Source organism: Theobroma umbraticum, unplaced genomic scaffold, assembly GCF_002168275.2.
Source record: "Theobroma umbraticum cultivar Fairchild unplaced genomic scaffold, ASM216827v3 scaffold_204.0, whole genome shotgun sequence".
Lineage (NCBI taxonomy): Eukaryota > Viridiplantae > Streptophyta > Magnoliopsida > Malvales > Malvaceae > Theobroma > Theobroma umbraticum.
The window spans coordinates 5,603,592-5,618,130 of NW_018397267.1; the positions used below are offsets into that span (position 1 = coordinate 5,603,592).

Here is a 14,539-nt window from a genome sequence, read left to right on the forward strand (position 1 = left end):
CTCTATCCTTCAATATTCCTATTTTTATTGAAAATAATTGACATTTTTGTGCTAAGGGTTTTGGGTTTGATTTGAATAAAGAGAGATTTTTATTCCATCTTTTACTTAAAATTATATATATTCATTATTAAATCAAAATTTCGATTTCAAGAGTTTTTTTTTTAAATTACTACTTAAAAAAGAAAATTTAAATAATTTTTTTCTTATATTAAGTTCAATTAAATTATTTTATTTTGGATAAAATATTTTATTTTTTAAATTTTAATCTAAATTTTAAATGAAATTATTAGTTTTGAAATAGATATTTCGTTTTAAAATATACTTTTAGGTGGATACATAAGTCTTAGTTGTGTTTTTATTAATTGAATGATGTGATAATATTAAAATAATAATTTTATTTTTTATTAATTTTAAAAAATAAAAAAAATCGATTGATTTTTTTAAAAAATATAATAATTTTTTAAATTAATAAAAAAATATTTTATTTTTTAATAATTTTTATTAATGGTGTTTACACATTTTAGGATGAAAAGTTTATTTTAAAAATTAATAAATCAAATTGAAATTTTGATTAAAATTTAAAAATTTAAAGAAATTTAACTTTTTTATTTTAAATCAAATATGGTTATGACTAATGGTGAATTATTATAATCAAAATATTATTATTATTATTATTTTATATAATATTAACATATCATAATTAAAATAATTTTATAATATTTTTCACTTTTCACGATAATTTACCTTGATATTTTTCATTTTTTTACTTTATATCAATATAAGTGATTGATATTTTGACCGAAAAAATTGTTCACCTTAAAAAGAAGTTATTACAATTAGAGGAGCAAACACTACGTTCTCAGATCCGATCCATTACTATCTTTAACATTCAGCAGCGATGAAACTGCTCCTTTCTTCGGCTTCCTGGGGGCCGCGCTGCCCTTGTTTTCTCCTGTATGGGAGCGGCTTACGGGACCGCAAACAGTGGGGTTGGTGTAGCGTCGATGGGGGTGACGAGGCCGGAGCTGGTGATGAAGTCGATCGTTCCTGTAGTTATGGCTGGTGTGCTCGGTATGTATGGCTTGATTATTGCTGTTATTATTAGTACGGGAATTAATCCCAAGGCTAAGTCTTTTTACCTTTCCGATGGGTACGCGCATCTGTCTTCTGGCCTTGCTGGTCATTCCGCTGGTATGGCTATTGGGATCGTTGGTGATGCTGGCGTTAGAGCTAATGCACAGCAGCCAAAGCTAGCTTTTTGTTGGGATGATCCTCATTCTCATCTTCGCTGAGGCTTTCGCACTATATGGTTTGATTGTCGGCATTATTATTCTCTCTTCCAGAGCTGGTCAATCAAGAGCCGAGTGAAAGAAGGCCTAGCTAGTGACGGCACGGTTGGTTGTGGTTCCTGCGGGCGGAATAGTTTCATTTATTTTTCTTTCCTTTTGCTGGTTAGAAGAAGCATATTGGTTTTGCTCAGGTGTCATATGTTTCTACAGATTGAGAAATTTGCAGTGGCTGATGATAAGATTAGAGATTTAAATTAGTTGTCTCACTAAAGTTTGCCAACTTTATTTCATTATTAAAATATGCATTTTTGAATAAAAAATATTTTTCACTCGATTAAATATAATAAAAAATAAAAGTTTTATTTAATATTTTTTTAAGAATTTTTTAAAATATTCTTTAGCAATAACTTCTAAGTAACGTTTTCGACCATTAAAACGAAATTCTAAATTGTGAGTCCCGCGCCTGAACACAGCAAACCAGATAATGAGGTGTCGTTCTCCAACCTCCACGTCACCAATTGTAAACAATAGCTGACCGCATGGAATCTCTCCTTTTACTCGTTTTCGTTTTTCCTATATTTTGAGACGAATTTTGGATACTCGGACACAAGGCCCTTCTCTCAAATATAGTTAACCCGACCAACAAACCCAGATTCAAATCCGCTCCAACTTGAACCAACCTACCTATTAAGTCCATCACCAAATCCAAATATTCCCACTCTATCCTCCTCCTCTCGGCAGCCCCAAAGACAATTATGATATAGTCCTTCATGTATATATCAGTAGTAAAAGAAATGATGTCTCATTTGGACAAATAACAAAACGAAGAGTGAATTTTTTTTCTTTTTTTTTTTTCGGTTTGAGAACAGAAGAGGAAGGGTGTAATGGAGGGAGGAGGAGCTCAGTATAATCCTCGCACAGTGGAAGAGGTTTTTAGGGATTTCAAAGGCCGAAGAGCTGGCATGATCAAAGCACTCACCACAGGTTTCTGTTTGTTTCCCTAGAAAACTCAAAATAGGAACTCAAAGCTGCTGTTGTGTTTTGAAAGCTCAGTTTGAATTTTTGAACTCTTAAGCAGATAAGAAAATACTAACTTAATGTTGTTTTGGGTTTCACTCTTTTTTGTTTTTTCGTTTCCTTAAAAATGCGGTTTGGTTGGTTTCTCTTTTATTCTTTTATAGTTTTTCCTTTGTTTTTTTTTTTTTAATTTTGTTTTGCTTTATGTTTGGTTGGCCAGGAATTTTCGTTTGTTTTTTTTCTCTCTTTATTTGTTTTAAGATTTTTTCCCTATGATTGCCTGACTCGTTTTTTGATATTTGATAGATATTTTAGGAATGCAAATAGAAAGGAAAAGTAAGCTTAGAATTGTATATCTTTCTGTTTTTGTTTTGAGGGTTTTTCATCAAATTTATTACCTTTTTTTTTTTTAAAATTATGAGTTTTTACTATGCTTTACACTTTTAGTTTAGTGAACCTTAATGTGGTTACTGAGAAACTATGGAATAAAATTAAATTATGTATCCGAATGTAAGTCAAAGTTACTGAATTTTTATTTTAATTTACTATGAATTTCCTTGGGTTTTTAATTTTATGTTTTGCTCTTGTATTTTGCTCCAATTAACTTAATGACTACTGAGAAAATGTAGAAGGGGAAATAATGTAAAATGCAATGTCAGTTTAAATTTAAAATTTAGTATGGGTTCATTATGAAAATAAAAGGAAAATATGCATTTGATTGTATTTTGGTATTGGTATTTTATTAGGTGCATTTGTCACTTTAATTGGCTTTCATGTGGTTACTGAAAAGGATTTAGCAGAACAGAACGAAAATTTAAGTATGAATTTAGTGTTTCTTGTTATTTTCTTTTTTGGGTAATTAAACTGATGGATTTGTCTACTCTAGCTAATAGAAGAGAAAAGTATTTGAAGTCTTGTTGTTTAGCGTAATGGTTTTTGAGACTTATTTGGTTTCTTAATGGGATTTGGTTATGTTGTGTTGTAGATGTGGAAGAATTTTATCAGCAGTGTGATCCTGGTAAGGCTTGCTACTTTCGATCCCTTTCATTGTCTTATATACAAATGCTTTTACAACAATTTATTAGGCACTTGTAAATTATTTTGTTTTACTTTCTGGCTGTAATGTGTGTAGAGTTCGCTTCACCTTTTTTGTAATGGCTAATTTTGTATGCTGTTATGAGTGTTGAATGGTCTGTAATTCCCTTTTAAAGGTAAAGCAAAGGAAATTTGGTGTGTCTCCCAATAGATTTTTTGTCGTTTTTGATGGTTGTCTCAATGTGGGTCTAGGATTGATAGGACCTGCAGATAACAGTCTATAAAGCTTTTGCTGTTATTACCCTTGGTTTAAAACACGTGGAGTGCATAGCCTGGTGCTGATATACATGCTGTGAGCAGCAGATTCTTGTACTTTTGACCACAACATTTGTAACTGCTGTTATTGAATTCATCGCGAGTCTCCTCCCTGCATTTCCTGTTTGGTCACGTTGTTCACTTTAGATATCAAAATATTAAATATAAGCAATTCAGGTGGGTATATGTTGTGTTGTTCTTATCAATCATCGTGATTGATACACAAAGATGCATAAAATTTGAAGGCATGATTGGTGATTGTTTATTTTTGCTCGGCACATATGCACTCTTAACCTTTTGTGACTGTGTTGTTGCAATAAAATCTGATTTCTGAGTAATGGAATTTTCTCAATTAACTTACTTTCTCTACCTTTCCCTTTTTATGTAGTTTGTATTTATGATTGCTGCTTTTCTCCTACTCTCACTTTCTACTCTCTTTCTCTCTCCCTTTTCCTCCATTTTTTCTAAGAATATCTTTCCTCAGGGGAAGAGGGGTGGGTTGAAAGTTTAGTCTAAACTGGTTTCTGGAGGAAAGCATAGTTCAACCAATAGAACATCTAGGTGTGTGGTTTAAATGTTATTTCCTCTTCCTCACCACCAAAAGGAAAAATTAAAAAGAGGAAAAAGGTGTTTTCCCGCTACATTGTTGTTTGCTTTTGTTGTTCTGAATGTGCTCAAGTGTGTATGTGGCTGCTCCTTAATATATAAGGCAGACATGTGGAGAGCCATCTGAGGTGTTTGTGTGTTGGATACAAACTTTCCTTGTATTCTTCAAGTTTTTCACTTCACTCTGCCTTTGCTGCAAGGTTTGTGTACATATTTGCTTGTATTTTTTATTATTTATTATTGTATTATGACTTGTGGCTTTGTTTTTGGTTTTATTTCCCTGTGTTTTTATGGAAAGGGTTGTTATTATTATTATTTTAAGAGGGGGTGGGAAAGTTAGTTGTGCTTGAGCATGCAGTCAGTTGTAGATTGTACTGAACATTCTGGTAGGTTTTTAGTCAATCAAAAGGTGCTTTATTTTTGGGGTGACTACTTTGCTACAGATCAGCCTTTTAGTTTAGAGGCCTTTGCTGACTTGGTATCGTTTGATATTATTGTTTTATTGATTGATAACTAGGTTTGTAATCTTCTTTATTACCTAGTTGCTAGTGTTTCAAGTTTGTTGATTCTCATCCACGTGGCCTTTATAAGCTATGTTCTTTTATTTGCAGAGAAGGAGAATCTGTGCTTGTATGGCTTCCCAGGTGAACAATGGGAAGTCAATTTACCTGCCGAAGAGGTCCCTCCAGAACTACCAGAGCCTGCCTTGGGTATTAACTTTGCAAGGGATGGTATGCAAGAAAAGGACTGGTTATCTTTAGTTGCTGTCCATAGTGATGCATGGCTGCTTTCAGTTGCCTTCTATTTTGGTGCGAGATTTGGATTTGATAAAGCTGACAGGTATGTCAAGTGATGCAAAATTTTACTCTTCTATATGTTTTTAGTTGAACCAAAAGCAAGTTACGGATGGCCTTAGTTTGTTAGTTAGTTATTTAGGTTTCCTTTTTTGTTAATTCTTTTTTTTTTTTTAGTTTCTGTAAAAAATTGAGGATATTTTTCTTCTTGTTTGTGAAGGAATACGTTTCTTTATTTTGGTCTTTAGAACTAGATGTTTGGCCAATAGCTATGTCTATCCTCCATTTTTGGTTTTCCCTATTAATTTCCCCCTCCTGATCTCTCTCTGACTACAGAATTGAGCTCTTCTGATTAAGTGGAATGATCTGCTGTGATATAATGGTCATTAATTTGATCTATTCAATGTGATAATTGTGTACAAACTTGCATGCATGATCATGTGTGCCTGACTTGCAATGTTTGACTCATAAGGTGCAAGCCTTTAGTGCTGAAAGATAGAAAAATTAATAATAATTTGTTTGATTTTATGCTTTTTTGTTTGCTTCATTATGTAATATTTGAGCATCACATGCTTGCTTATGGGCTATTAGGCTATTAAGCTTGCTTGCAGAGTTCATGCCGATGGCCTTGTGGTCTAATTGGCATGTCCCTCCATTGTAAAGTAACTTGGTTCTGGCAGGCCTGGTTCTGGCCTGCCCAGTAGGGTTAGGCAAGGGTTGCGTCCTATTGAGTAGCCCAGCCTTTGGACCTAAAAGGATTAGACGAAAAGGGTTTAGGTGGATTTGATTGAATCATGTCAGTCAACCGAAGGCATGTCTGGTTGTAGTTTCTTAAAGGATTAGAGTAAGTGCAGGATGAAAATTAAATGAAGTTTGATACACTCAACTAGGAAATTGATTGTTTCCTTGATATTTGTAGTATTCTGTATATGCATTGGATTATAAAATGTGATGCTGGTATAATGTGTTTCCTTTGATACAGAAAACGGCTTTTCAACATGATTAATGAGCTTCCAACGATATTTGAAGTTGTAACTGGTGCTGCCAAGAAACAAACAAAGGAGAAGTCATCGGTATCAAATCATAGTAGCAACAAATCAAAGTCCAACTCCAAAGTGGTAAAGGAATTTCTGTGCATAAATCTTGTTGTTTGGCATAGATATTTTAACTAATATATATGTGGCAACTATCCATGCTTTTGTTTTACGACTAGTCACTGTATTGTTTTACGACTAGTCAATGTATTATCATTTCTTATATTTTAATCAAAATTGTGTTACATTGGAGAACTTCCTTCTTTACCATGTGAACAAGAGCTTTCAGGTAGAATATATAAACAGCAAGTTCAGTTGTGTGGTTGTGAATGTCCAAGTAGTCGTTATCATGTTTCCTGCTGTATTGTTGTTCAAGATTAGTGCTTAATTTTTTTTTGGTCAAAGATCGGGCAACTGATTGAAGTTTACTTTTATGGCTAAATCTTTATTATTCATTTGTTTTTGGTGTTGATTTTGTTATGATCAGAAGGAATCTCAGGCAAAGTATTCAAAACCATCTCAGCCAAAGGATGAAGATGAAGGCTTGGATGAGGAAGATGAGGAGGAGCATGGAGAGACCTTGTGTGGGGCTTGTGGCGAGAACTATGCATCAGATGAGTTCTGGATATGTTGTGATGTCTGCGAGAAATGGTTCCATGGAAAGTGTGTGAAGATCACTCCAGCTAGAGCCGAGCACATTAAGCAGTACAAGTGCCCATCATGCAGCAACAAGAGATCTCGCCCTTGATATCATGAAAATATGCTGTGTGTGTGTGTCTCTCTCTCTTTCTCTCTCTCTCTCTCTCCCCATTTGTACTTTTTCTCTCGGTGTACTCTGCTAACTGTCCTGTTAATCAGTTTGTGTCTTTGATGTAGACTAGTGCGGCATGTGAATGGTCACTTTGGTCTAGAAAATCTCAGTTTTCAATACTATTTATTTGTAGTTTAGTTTTATGATCATTCCCTTGTGAAACATTTTGGAAATCTTTTGATTTGATAGGGAATTCTGTTATGTGTTAAAAGATTCTATCCTTCCCAGCTGATTGAATATCCGCTTCATGATGATGGAGGTCTCATAACAGAACGGGTAAGTAAAGAAAAACATATCCGTAGCTGGACTGGCGTGGGCTAGTTCAGTGAGTTGAGTGAGACCCGAGAAATATAATTACTTGGTCAACCCGACCCACTGCTTCTGCATGAGGTGAGATTTAGAATCATTGCCCAATCTTATCCAATTCCAGCTAAATAGCAAAGGGCTCCCAATCCCACTATATTTAATCAAAGTATACAAATACGCAGCACCCAGTGACTGTTCTGGGGCTTAAATTATTCTCTTTTCCATAAACCAGTTTGAAGTAATGCCTTTACCATTGGCTCAACTAGACTTGGGTTACAGGCTGCTTATTCGAAGATGCAAAAAATTAATCATGTCATTGCCTTTTAACTATGGATTATTTTTAAAAACAATGGTAGCAAATAAGACAAATGTTAGCTAAAATAGGAGTTTGGAGTGTTTAAAGAAGATATAGTAGGCCAATGACTAACTAGTTATTTATTTTAAATAGTACTCCCAAATTCCCAATTTTCATATCCATCCAAATCTTCTGAGGTGGGCACTGGTAGGCCCACCACAATAAAGTTACTATCCATTATCCACCACGACACACCAAAGAAAAAACACACAAGCACAGGATTATCCCAACTTCCTTTTCCCCACCCACTAACATCTGCCGGTTACTCATGAACCAGATCTCAACAACGGTTCAGATTTAATCAACTGAAATACATAAAATCATGCTTTTCCAAGATTTCAATCGAAACCATTAAAAAAGAAAACCCTAGATTCCTCAAGGTCATGTACAACAAGATGCCACTCCCACTTTCTATCAAAGGAATCTTGAGAAACATGATAAATTGATGACAAATGGAACAAGTCAAGCACAGGCAGGTGAAGATGAACCCACAAAGTTTAAATATCCTTTATAAATTTGATGTTAATCCAAGATTAAGTATAGTGAGAACAAAGAAAGAGATTTATATTTCATACTGAGATAAACCTGCAGCCAAATTACATTCACCAACCTTCTTCGACAGGCAGTAAGGCAGGCTAACTTGAAAGAAAGCAAAGAAAGAGATTTCAACAGAGACAAGAAAAGAAACATTAAAAGGATGATTTAGACAAAGATCAGGAAGAAAAAAACCTCCGTTTTTCCATTCTTTTTACTTTTAGTTAACCACTATTCTTCTTCTTCTTCTTCTTCTTCTTCTTCTTCACTACATCAAGCTCTCTTGATTCTTGGCTGAGAGCCGTTTCAGGAACTCGTAGGTAGTGATCATTGTTGTTGCAGACATTGACATGGACGCCCACCGTGGCCCCAACCCTCTATAACAAGCCAACCACCCACCTTCTTTAACCAAATTCCTAACAGTTTGCGCAATTGTTGGTCCACGCCTTCCATTCTCTTCCCCATCCAAAACCTGCAGTCTAGTCTTGATTGTATCAAGTGGCATTGTAATCAAAGCCGTTACCCCCCCAGCCAAAGCTGCGCTGACTCCCTGGACTGCCATAACCGTCTTCGAATCAGGCCTAATTGTATTATTATTACTACTCCCGTTCTCATTACTCTCATCATCTTTTTTCCAAAAGTAACATCCAATGCCTCCCCAAACAAACCTTTGAGCGACGGAATAAGATGCCCACCAAACTGCATTAGATGGGGCATACGTTATAATTGATATCCCAAAACCTCTATACAATCCCTTTGGACCATCAGTGTTAATAATTTTCCTAAACGCGTCGATCCCATTTACATATCTACAAGGTGAACTACAACTTGGGTGGCTTCCTTGAACCATTAATCTCTGGCTAACAACGTCAATGGGGGTCCAAACAAGCTGCGCAGCCATTGCAGCACTTAATCCAGCAACAGCATTAGCAATGGCCGCAGCCGATGGTTCAGGAACACCAAGCTTAACCGTGGCACTCCCTACATTGCTTTTGGTAACCTCAAGAGCTGCCATGTAAAGAGCTCGAGCCGGGATTGTTCCCGTTAAAGAAGTACCGAATCCGCGGTATAAGGCCCTGAAACCTTCGTGTTTAACTATGGAAAAGGCCGTTCGGATACCGGAGAGTTGAGTTTGAGCAACTTGTTGCCTTGTTTTAACCAAAACTACAGGGTAAAGAGTAGCTGAAACACCTGAGAACAGAGCTGCGCCTAACAAGAAAACTTGGATTTGTCAAGCATTTCCCAATCTATATCGGCCGGGATATGAATCTCTTGCGCCGATTCTCCCTCGGCCGCGCTTATATTCATCTTTGCCACTTTCCAATACCGAACCCAAAACTCACCCCCCCCCCCTCCCAAAAAAGAAGCAAATATCTAACTTTTTATATCACAAAAAACTGTACAAAAATCAACAATTTAACATCCAAACTGTACAATTAACCAAAAACCCAACACCACCTTAACAGTCAATAGTCACCGTCCGGGTGAGATTAAAAGCAAAGTAAAAGCAATGAAGAAGGGGTTTTTTTCCTCTTGCGAACCAGGTTTTGGATCGAACGTTAATCACCGCAAATGGATCTATCATTTCTTTGGGTACTCACAAAGCACCAAAATTTTTAGCTTACCGGAGACACAACCATCGTCGTCCCCGGCGACGGAACTTTCACCGGTAAGTTCGGATCTCGCAAGAGAAATTAAAAAAAAAACAAAATACTAACAAATGAAAAAGCACGAGACTAAAAAGGGAAAAATTGGAGTTCTAGAAAGACATTCTCGATACTGCGAGAGAGAAGGAGATAAGAGAGAGAGAGAGAGAAATGGGTAACCGGAGATTAGAGGGATAAAACATGGGGAGGAAAGAGAATGAGCCGTACTGTGAAGAGGGGGAAACAGACAAGTGTCGGTTAGGAATTAGGCACTTTTATTGTTTATCCGAAGGTTTTGATTCTCCGCGGTTGTTTCAATCGGATGGCTAAAATTCCGGCATTTGGATGCGTGGGATTTGGCAAGGGCGATTAAAAGAGGGGTTTGGATATTTGTTCACTGTAGGCCTTGAATGTACAGGATTTCGGCCGGTTGTCAGTAAGATGACGTGTAATCCATATCCATTGGAGCTGAGGTAGCCTTGGATGTGCGCAGGTACATACATGCGTATTACTTATTGGTAATAAGAGTTTTATCCGTCTTAATTCTTTGGGTAAAATAACTTTATAAGCTTTAATCAAAATTCTAAATAAATTTATTAATTTTTAAAATTAACATTCTATCTCAACAATGTAAATATCATTAATAAAAATTATAAAAAAATTAAATTATTTTTTATTTATTAATTTTAAAAATTTTAAAAATATTTTTTAAAAGAATTAAACCAAAGGAAAATACTTATTAGTGCTCCCCAACTCTCAAGATAGGGAGGTTTTTTAATTAATAAAAAAAAATAATTATAAAAATTAATTAATTTTTTTATTCTTATCCATGAATAAAAATACTAATAATTAGATCTACATGTTTAATAAAAAATAATATTTTGAAGTAAAATATTTATTTTAAAAATAAATAAATATATAATTTTAATCAGAATTTTAAAAAAATATTTCACTCTAATTCCTTTTAAAATGAACCGAGTTGTATGCATCTTGGTACAATGAACACTTGCCCTAGTTGTATGCGTCCGTACGGTCATAGCGAACAAAGCAACGAAACTGTGATGCCAACAATCTTTGGACCAGCGGGTAGCTGGACACATGTAAATGGATCTTTGCTTAGAGCTCACTGGGTCGACGGTTGGACGAAGGCGGAGTTCAACAAATAGTGTATCATTATACAAGCATGCTAAATTAATACTGAATACATAAAAAATTCGTGCATCATTACTAACTATCTAATAATTCGACCAATTATTGAATCAATTTAAACAGTTGTTTCAATTTCGAACGAATAATCATATATTTGGCTTAAAGCAATATCTGTTTCATCCTCTATCAATCCCTTAATCTCAACTAATGACTAATCTAACTCTTTAACCCTTTGATGGATTTCAATCCCAATCTTCAGATTGGCCTTATGTTTCTACGAGTTTGGGTAGCGGACACATTCATCTTCGCTACCTTCATTTATGCGTATTAGGAATTTTGTTTGTCATATTTTTTACCTTTACAATGGATAAAATTCAAAAAGTAAAGCCCCTGTGATTAATTAAATTATATCTATTGACATTTGGGCCTTGTAATGGGCTGATGAGATGTTACATTATGGGCTGGAACAAGTCCCACCATACCATGCACCATCTTCTCTATAATGTGAGCAATTTGCAGGCAGAAAAGTTTAATGTAAGTTGAGCGACTGCTACTAAAGACTGCTAGTCTCTCGAATTCTGCATAAGCTCAAACCACTGCAAACACGAGAAAAAAACCAAAAATTATAAATAAAATTCAACAGACATACAAATAATTGCCCAAGAGTCTAATTACCTGTCTCAATAAATCTGCTAAGGTCTTTGGGAGTGCTTCAATATTTCTCAACACAACATAGTATGGGAAGGGAAAGGAATCTAGATACTGGGAAACCAAGATTTTAAATTGGTTATTCTTATCCTGAGTGGTAATTACCTCCTGGACCACACAAGAACGTTATGAGAATCAAAATAATGGTAATAGAGGAAATTTTTATCTTCTCAGACAAAAATCACAAGCCTTACCTGAAGATCCATGATTGATTCCTGCAAGCTATCAAGAATTAGAAAAGCAACCATTCGCTTGCTACTTAAGACATCCCTGACACACCGCTTCAACTTTTCCTGCATTCATAATAAATAATCACACAAGTATATAAACAAGCTTTTTAATCAGCATTGATCGGTACAAAAAACTATGAGCAACCACTCTTGTTTTTCCTTTCAGCAAACTAAAGAGATACCTTCTCATATAACCGACCATCCCCAATAATTAAAACAAGTTGCTGTAGTGGATTTTGTCCAGAAGGAAGTCGGGCATTTGCAACTGCAGCATCCAGCTTCTTATTTAAAAACATCAACAGATCAACAACTGGTTCGTCTCTGATAGTATTCTCTTGTTTGAATGTCAAACTAGAAATCATCTGTCGCAGAACAAAATTTACAAAGAAAATTAGTGATATGATAGAAGAATATAACTTCACAACCTCCAAAATGGAAAGAACATATGTTATAGAAAAGCACATTCTCAGATGCTTCAGAGAGAGCTTAGACACACATATAGGCCCAAATGGAAGACAGCCCTGCAAGGAGGATATTTGGATCACTAACCTTAACTCCTGATTCACCAGTGAAGGGCTGATCAAAGTCATGCAACAACCTTATGTTTCCTTTCTTCCCAAAGCTGGCAACAGCCAAGTTTCCAACTTCCAATTGAGAGATGGCACGACACACAGTCACCAAAGCTTTAATTGCGACCTCACCACAACCACTTTCTGACATACTATACGAGTCATCAACAGCAATAATTACTTGGTAATCTCGCTTGTTTGGTCGGGTACGCCTTAGCCAGATTTTATCTTTTCGGTAATGACTTGCTATGTAAGGAATGACCTGTAATTTCCAAGCACGTAAATGAGTTAGAGAAAAAGAAAGATTTTGCAAAAACAAAAAACAACTGTATACTAGGTTTACACTTCATGTAATATATACTCTACCTTCTTCATGTTTAGCCTTTTGCCAGTCTTATAATCCCCTTGGAGTTTGCTAGCAAGAGTGGGTTCCATGACGAGACGTAATTGTTCAGCCAACTCCTGGGACAATCTAGTTGTGAGCAGCTCATATTTTCTCCAAAGAGCAGTGGCATTATTTTTGACATCACCTGAAACTTCCTCAGGGTCAAGGGCTTTTCCCATTTCCTCTTCACTTATAGAAAGCTTGTTGATTTGATATACATCATCACTCAAGTAAGACTTCTTTACAGAGACCGAGAACTCAGAAAAGGTTCCTGGATCACCATCGCTAGGACTATGGACTCCAGGGGATCGATGATTTGCTGACTCGTCTAACTTTGAAACCTGAATCTGCTCCTCCATCTTATTTTTAATGATTGAGGAACAATGCTTAATGGGATCATCTTCAGAAATTTGCTCATCTATTTCCATATTGGTGACATCATCTCCACTTTCTACAAGGGAGTTTTTGTCAGGCTTATTGACATTGACATCAGCATCAATCTGCTCAGCCGTCGCAGGTCCCAACGCCTGAGCTGTTCCCTTTTCAAACTCAGAGACATAACCATACTCATTAGCATTCTCATCCTCCATTTCACCCTGGGACTTGTTATCATCCTGAAGATCAACAGAGATGCTGACTCTTTCTTTCCACTCCTGAAATGCATCCCCAACATTTCTGTAAGGGTTTGATTGTTTTTTCTGAAACGGATCAGCATCTTGGCTAGGAAACTGTGTTTTTGGATGATGATCAGTAAATTTCCCACTATTTGATGAGTCAGCAACCATGATATTTAAGTCAGAATTATTACTAGAAGGAAAATTTCTCTGAGCAAGATCATTGCAATTGTCACTGCTATTAGCCCAGTTTGCTTCGGGTGCAACATTTGTCAGCTCCAATGCCTCACCGTTTGGTGGTGTTGCAGCTCCCTCATTAGGAACATGATCACCACTGATGTTGGAAATTTCCGATTCAGAAACATTTTTCCTCCCTGCCATTTGGTTTATCTTAGGATCCTCCTTGTGATCTCCGCCAAGATCATCCTTCTCAAATGTTGCATCCACTCTTTCATCCTTTTCAGAGGTTCCATCATTTCTTTCACTCTCTATCTCTTCCATAGTTTCATCAGCAGGATTTAAGTTAGCTTCAGTATTCCCATCTTTAGCAGATTCTTCTTCCTCATCTTTGCCATCTCCTTCCTTGATATCAACTTCCTCTTTTTCATCCATGTTGATATCTTCACTAGATCTTTCATTTAACTCATCAAGCTTCAATCCAGTTGGATCAGCAAATTCCTCTTCTTTGTTAAAGTTCAGGTTTTCGATGTTCTCATGCTCATCAAGATCAGCCTGGTTTTCAATCTCACCAGTTTCCTTGTCAAGTTCATCCATTTTATTTTCTTCAGCTTCATCAGCAGTACCAGCAGAATCTTCCTTGGCTCTAAACTCCCTACTGTTTTTGTCGCTGTCCCTAACTGAAGGCCCAGATTCGTACTTTTCATTGTTATTTGGATTGTCATCATCATCCTTGTCCCAAAGCTTCTCATCAATCACTTCACTGTTTCCTCCAGTTTCCCCCATAGCAGATTCCAGTTGCTGATCCTCAGTATCTTCATCATTATCCTCTCCAGAGTCCTCACTGACACTAAATGTATCAGCAGCAAAATCCTGCTCCATCTCAATTCCTTTTTCATTCTTACCTGGGACATCATTTGATGCAGCTTGCTCTTCACTTGGCTGTGGTAGCATTGAGTAAGCGA

The 14,539-nt window shown here is 36.1% G+C and overlaps 3 protein-coding genes and 1 pseudogene across 4 annotated transcripts in view; 2 read left to right on the forward strand and 2 right to left on the reverse strand.

The window, feature by feature from the left end:
• Positions 1 to 739: 739 nt before the first annotated feature.
• Positions 740 to 1,732, forward strand: LOC110424720 (V-type proton ATPase subunit c1 pseudogene; annotated as a pseudogene).
• Positions 1,733 to 2,021: 289 nt separating this feature from the next.
• LOC110424719 (PHD finger protein ALFIN-LIKE 3-like) lies at positions 2,022 to 7,112 on the forward strand. Its single transcript, XM_021439370.2, has 5 exons — positions 2,022 to 2,273; positions 3,292 to 3,324; positions 4,874 to 5,102; positions 6,039 to 6,174; positions 6,578 to 7,112. The coding sequence occupies exons 1-5, from the start codon at positions 2,174 to 2,176 to the stop codon at positions 6,836 to 6,838; spliced, it is 759 nt and encodes a 252-aa protein (XP_021295045.1). The 5' UTR covers positions 2,022 to 2,173; the 3' UTR covers positions 6,839 to 7,112.
• Positions 7,113 to 8,105: 993 nt separating this feature from the next.
• On the reverse strand, positions 8,106 to 9,419 carry LOC110423981 (Mitochondrial substrate carrier family protein). The gene is given in 2 exon segments (XM_021438431.2): positions 8,106 to 9,317; positions 9,320 to 9,419. Coding segments are annotated over 2 exon segments (1,038 nt in total). The 5' UTR covers positions 9,405 to 9,419; the 3' UTR covers positions 8,106 to 8,364.
• A 1,595-nt stretch (positions 9,420 to 11,014) lies between these two features.
• Positions 11,015 to 14,539, reverse strand: part of LOC110424712 (midasin-like protein) — a 34,634-nt gene continuing 31,109 nt past the window's right edge. For both annotated transcript variants that reach the window (XM_021439359.2, XM_021439358.2), the window contains exons 72-77: positions 12,765 to 14,516; positions 12,379 to 12,660; positions 12,012 to 12,191; positions 11,794 to 11,892; positions 11,567 to 11,707; positions 11,015 to 11,487 (exon numbers count right to left, since the gene is read on the reverse strand). In XM_021439359.2, coding sequence (XP_021295034.1) covers positions 11,455 to 11,487; positions 11,567 to 11,707; positions 11,794 to 11,892; positions 12,012 to 12,191; positions 12,379 to 12,660; positions 12,765 to 14,516 — 2,487 coding nt within the window. In that variant the 3' untranslated portion in view covers positions 11,015 to 11,454. The remainder of the gene's footprint in view (positions 11,488 to 11,566; positions 11,708 to 11,793; positions 11,893 to 12,011; positions 12,192 to 12,378; positions 12,661 to 12,764; positions 14,517 to 14,539) is intronic.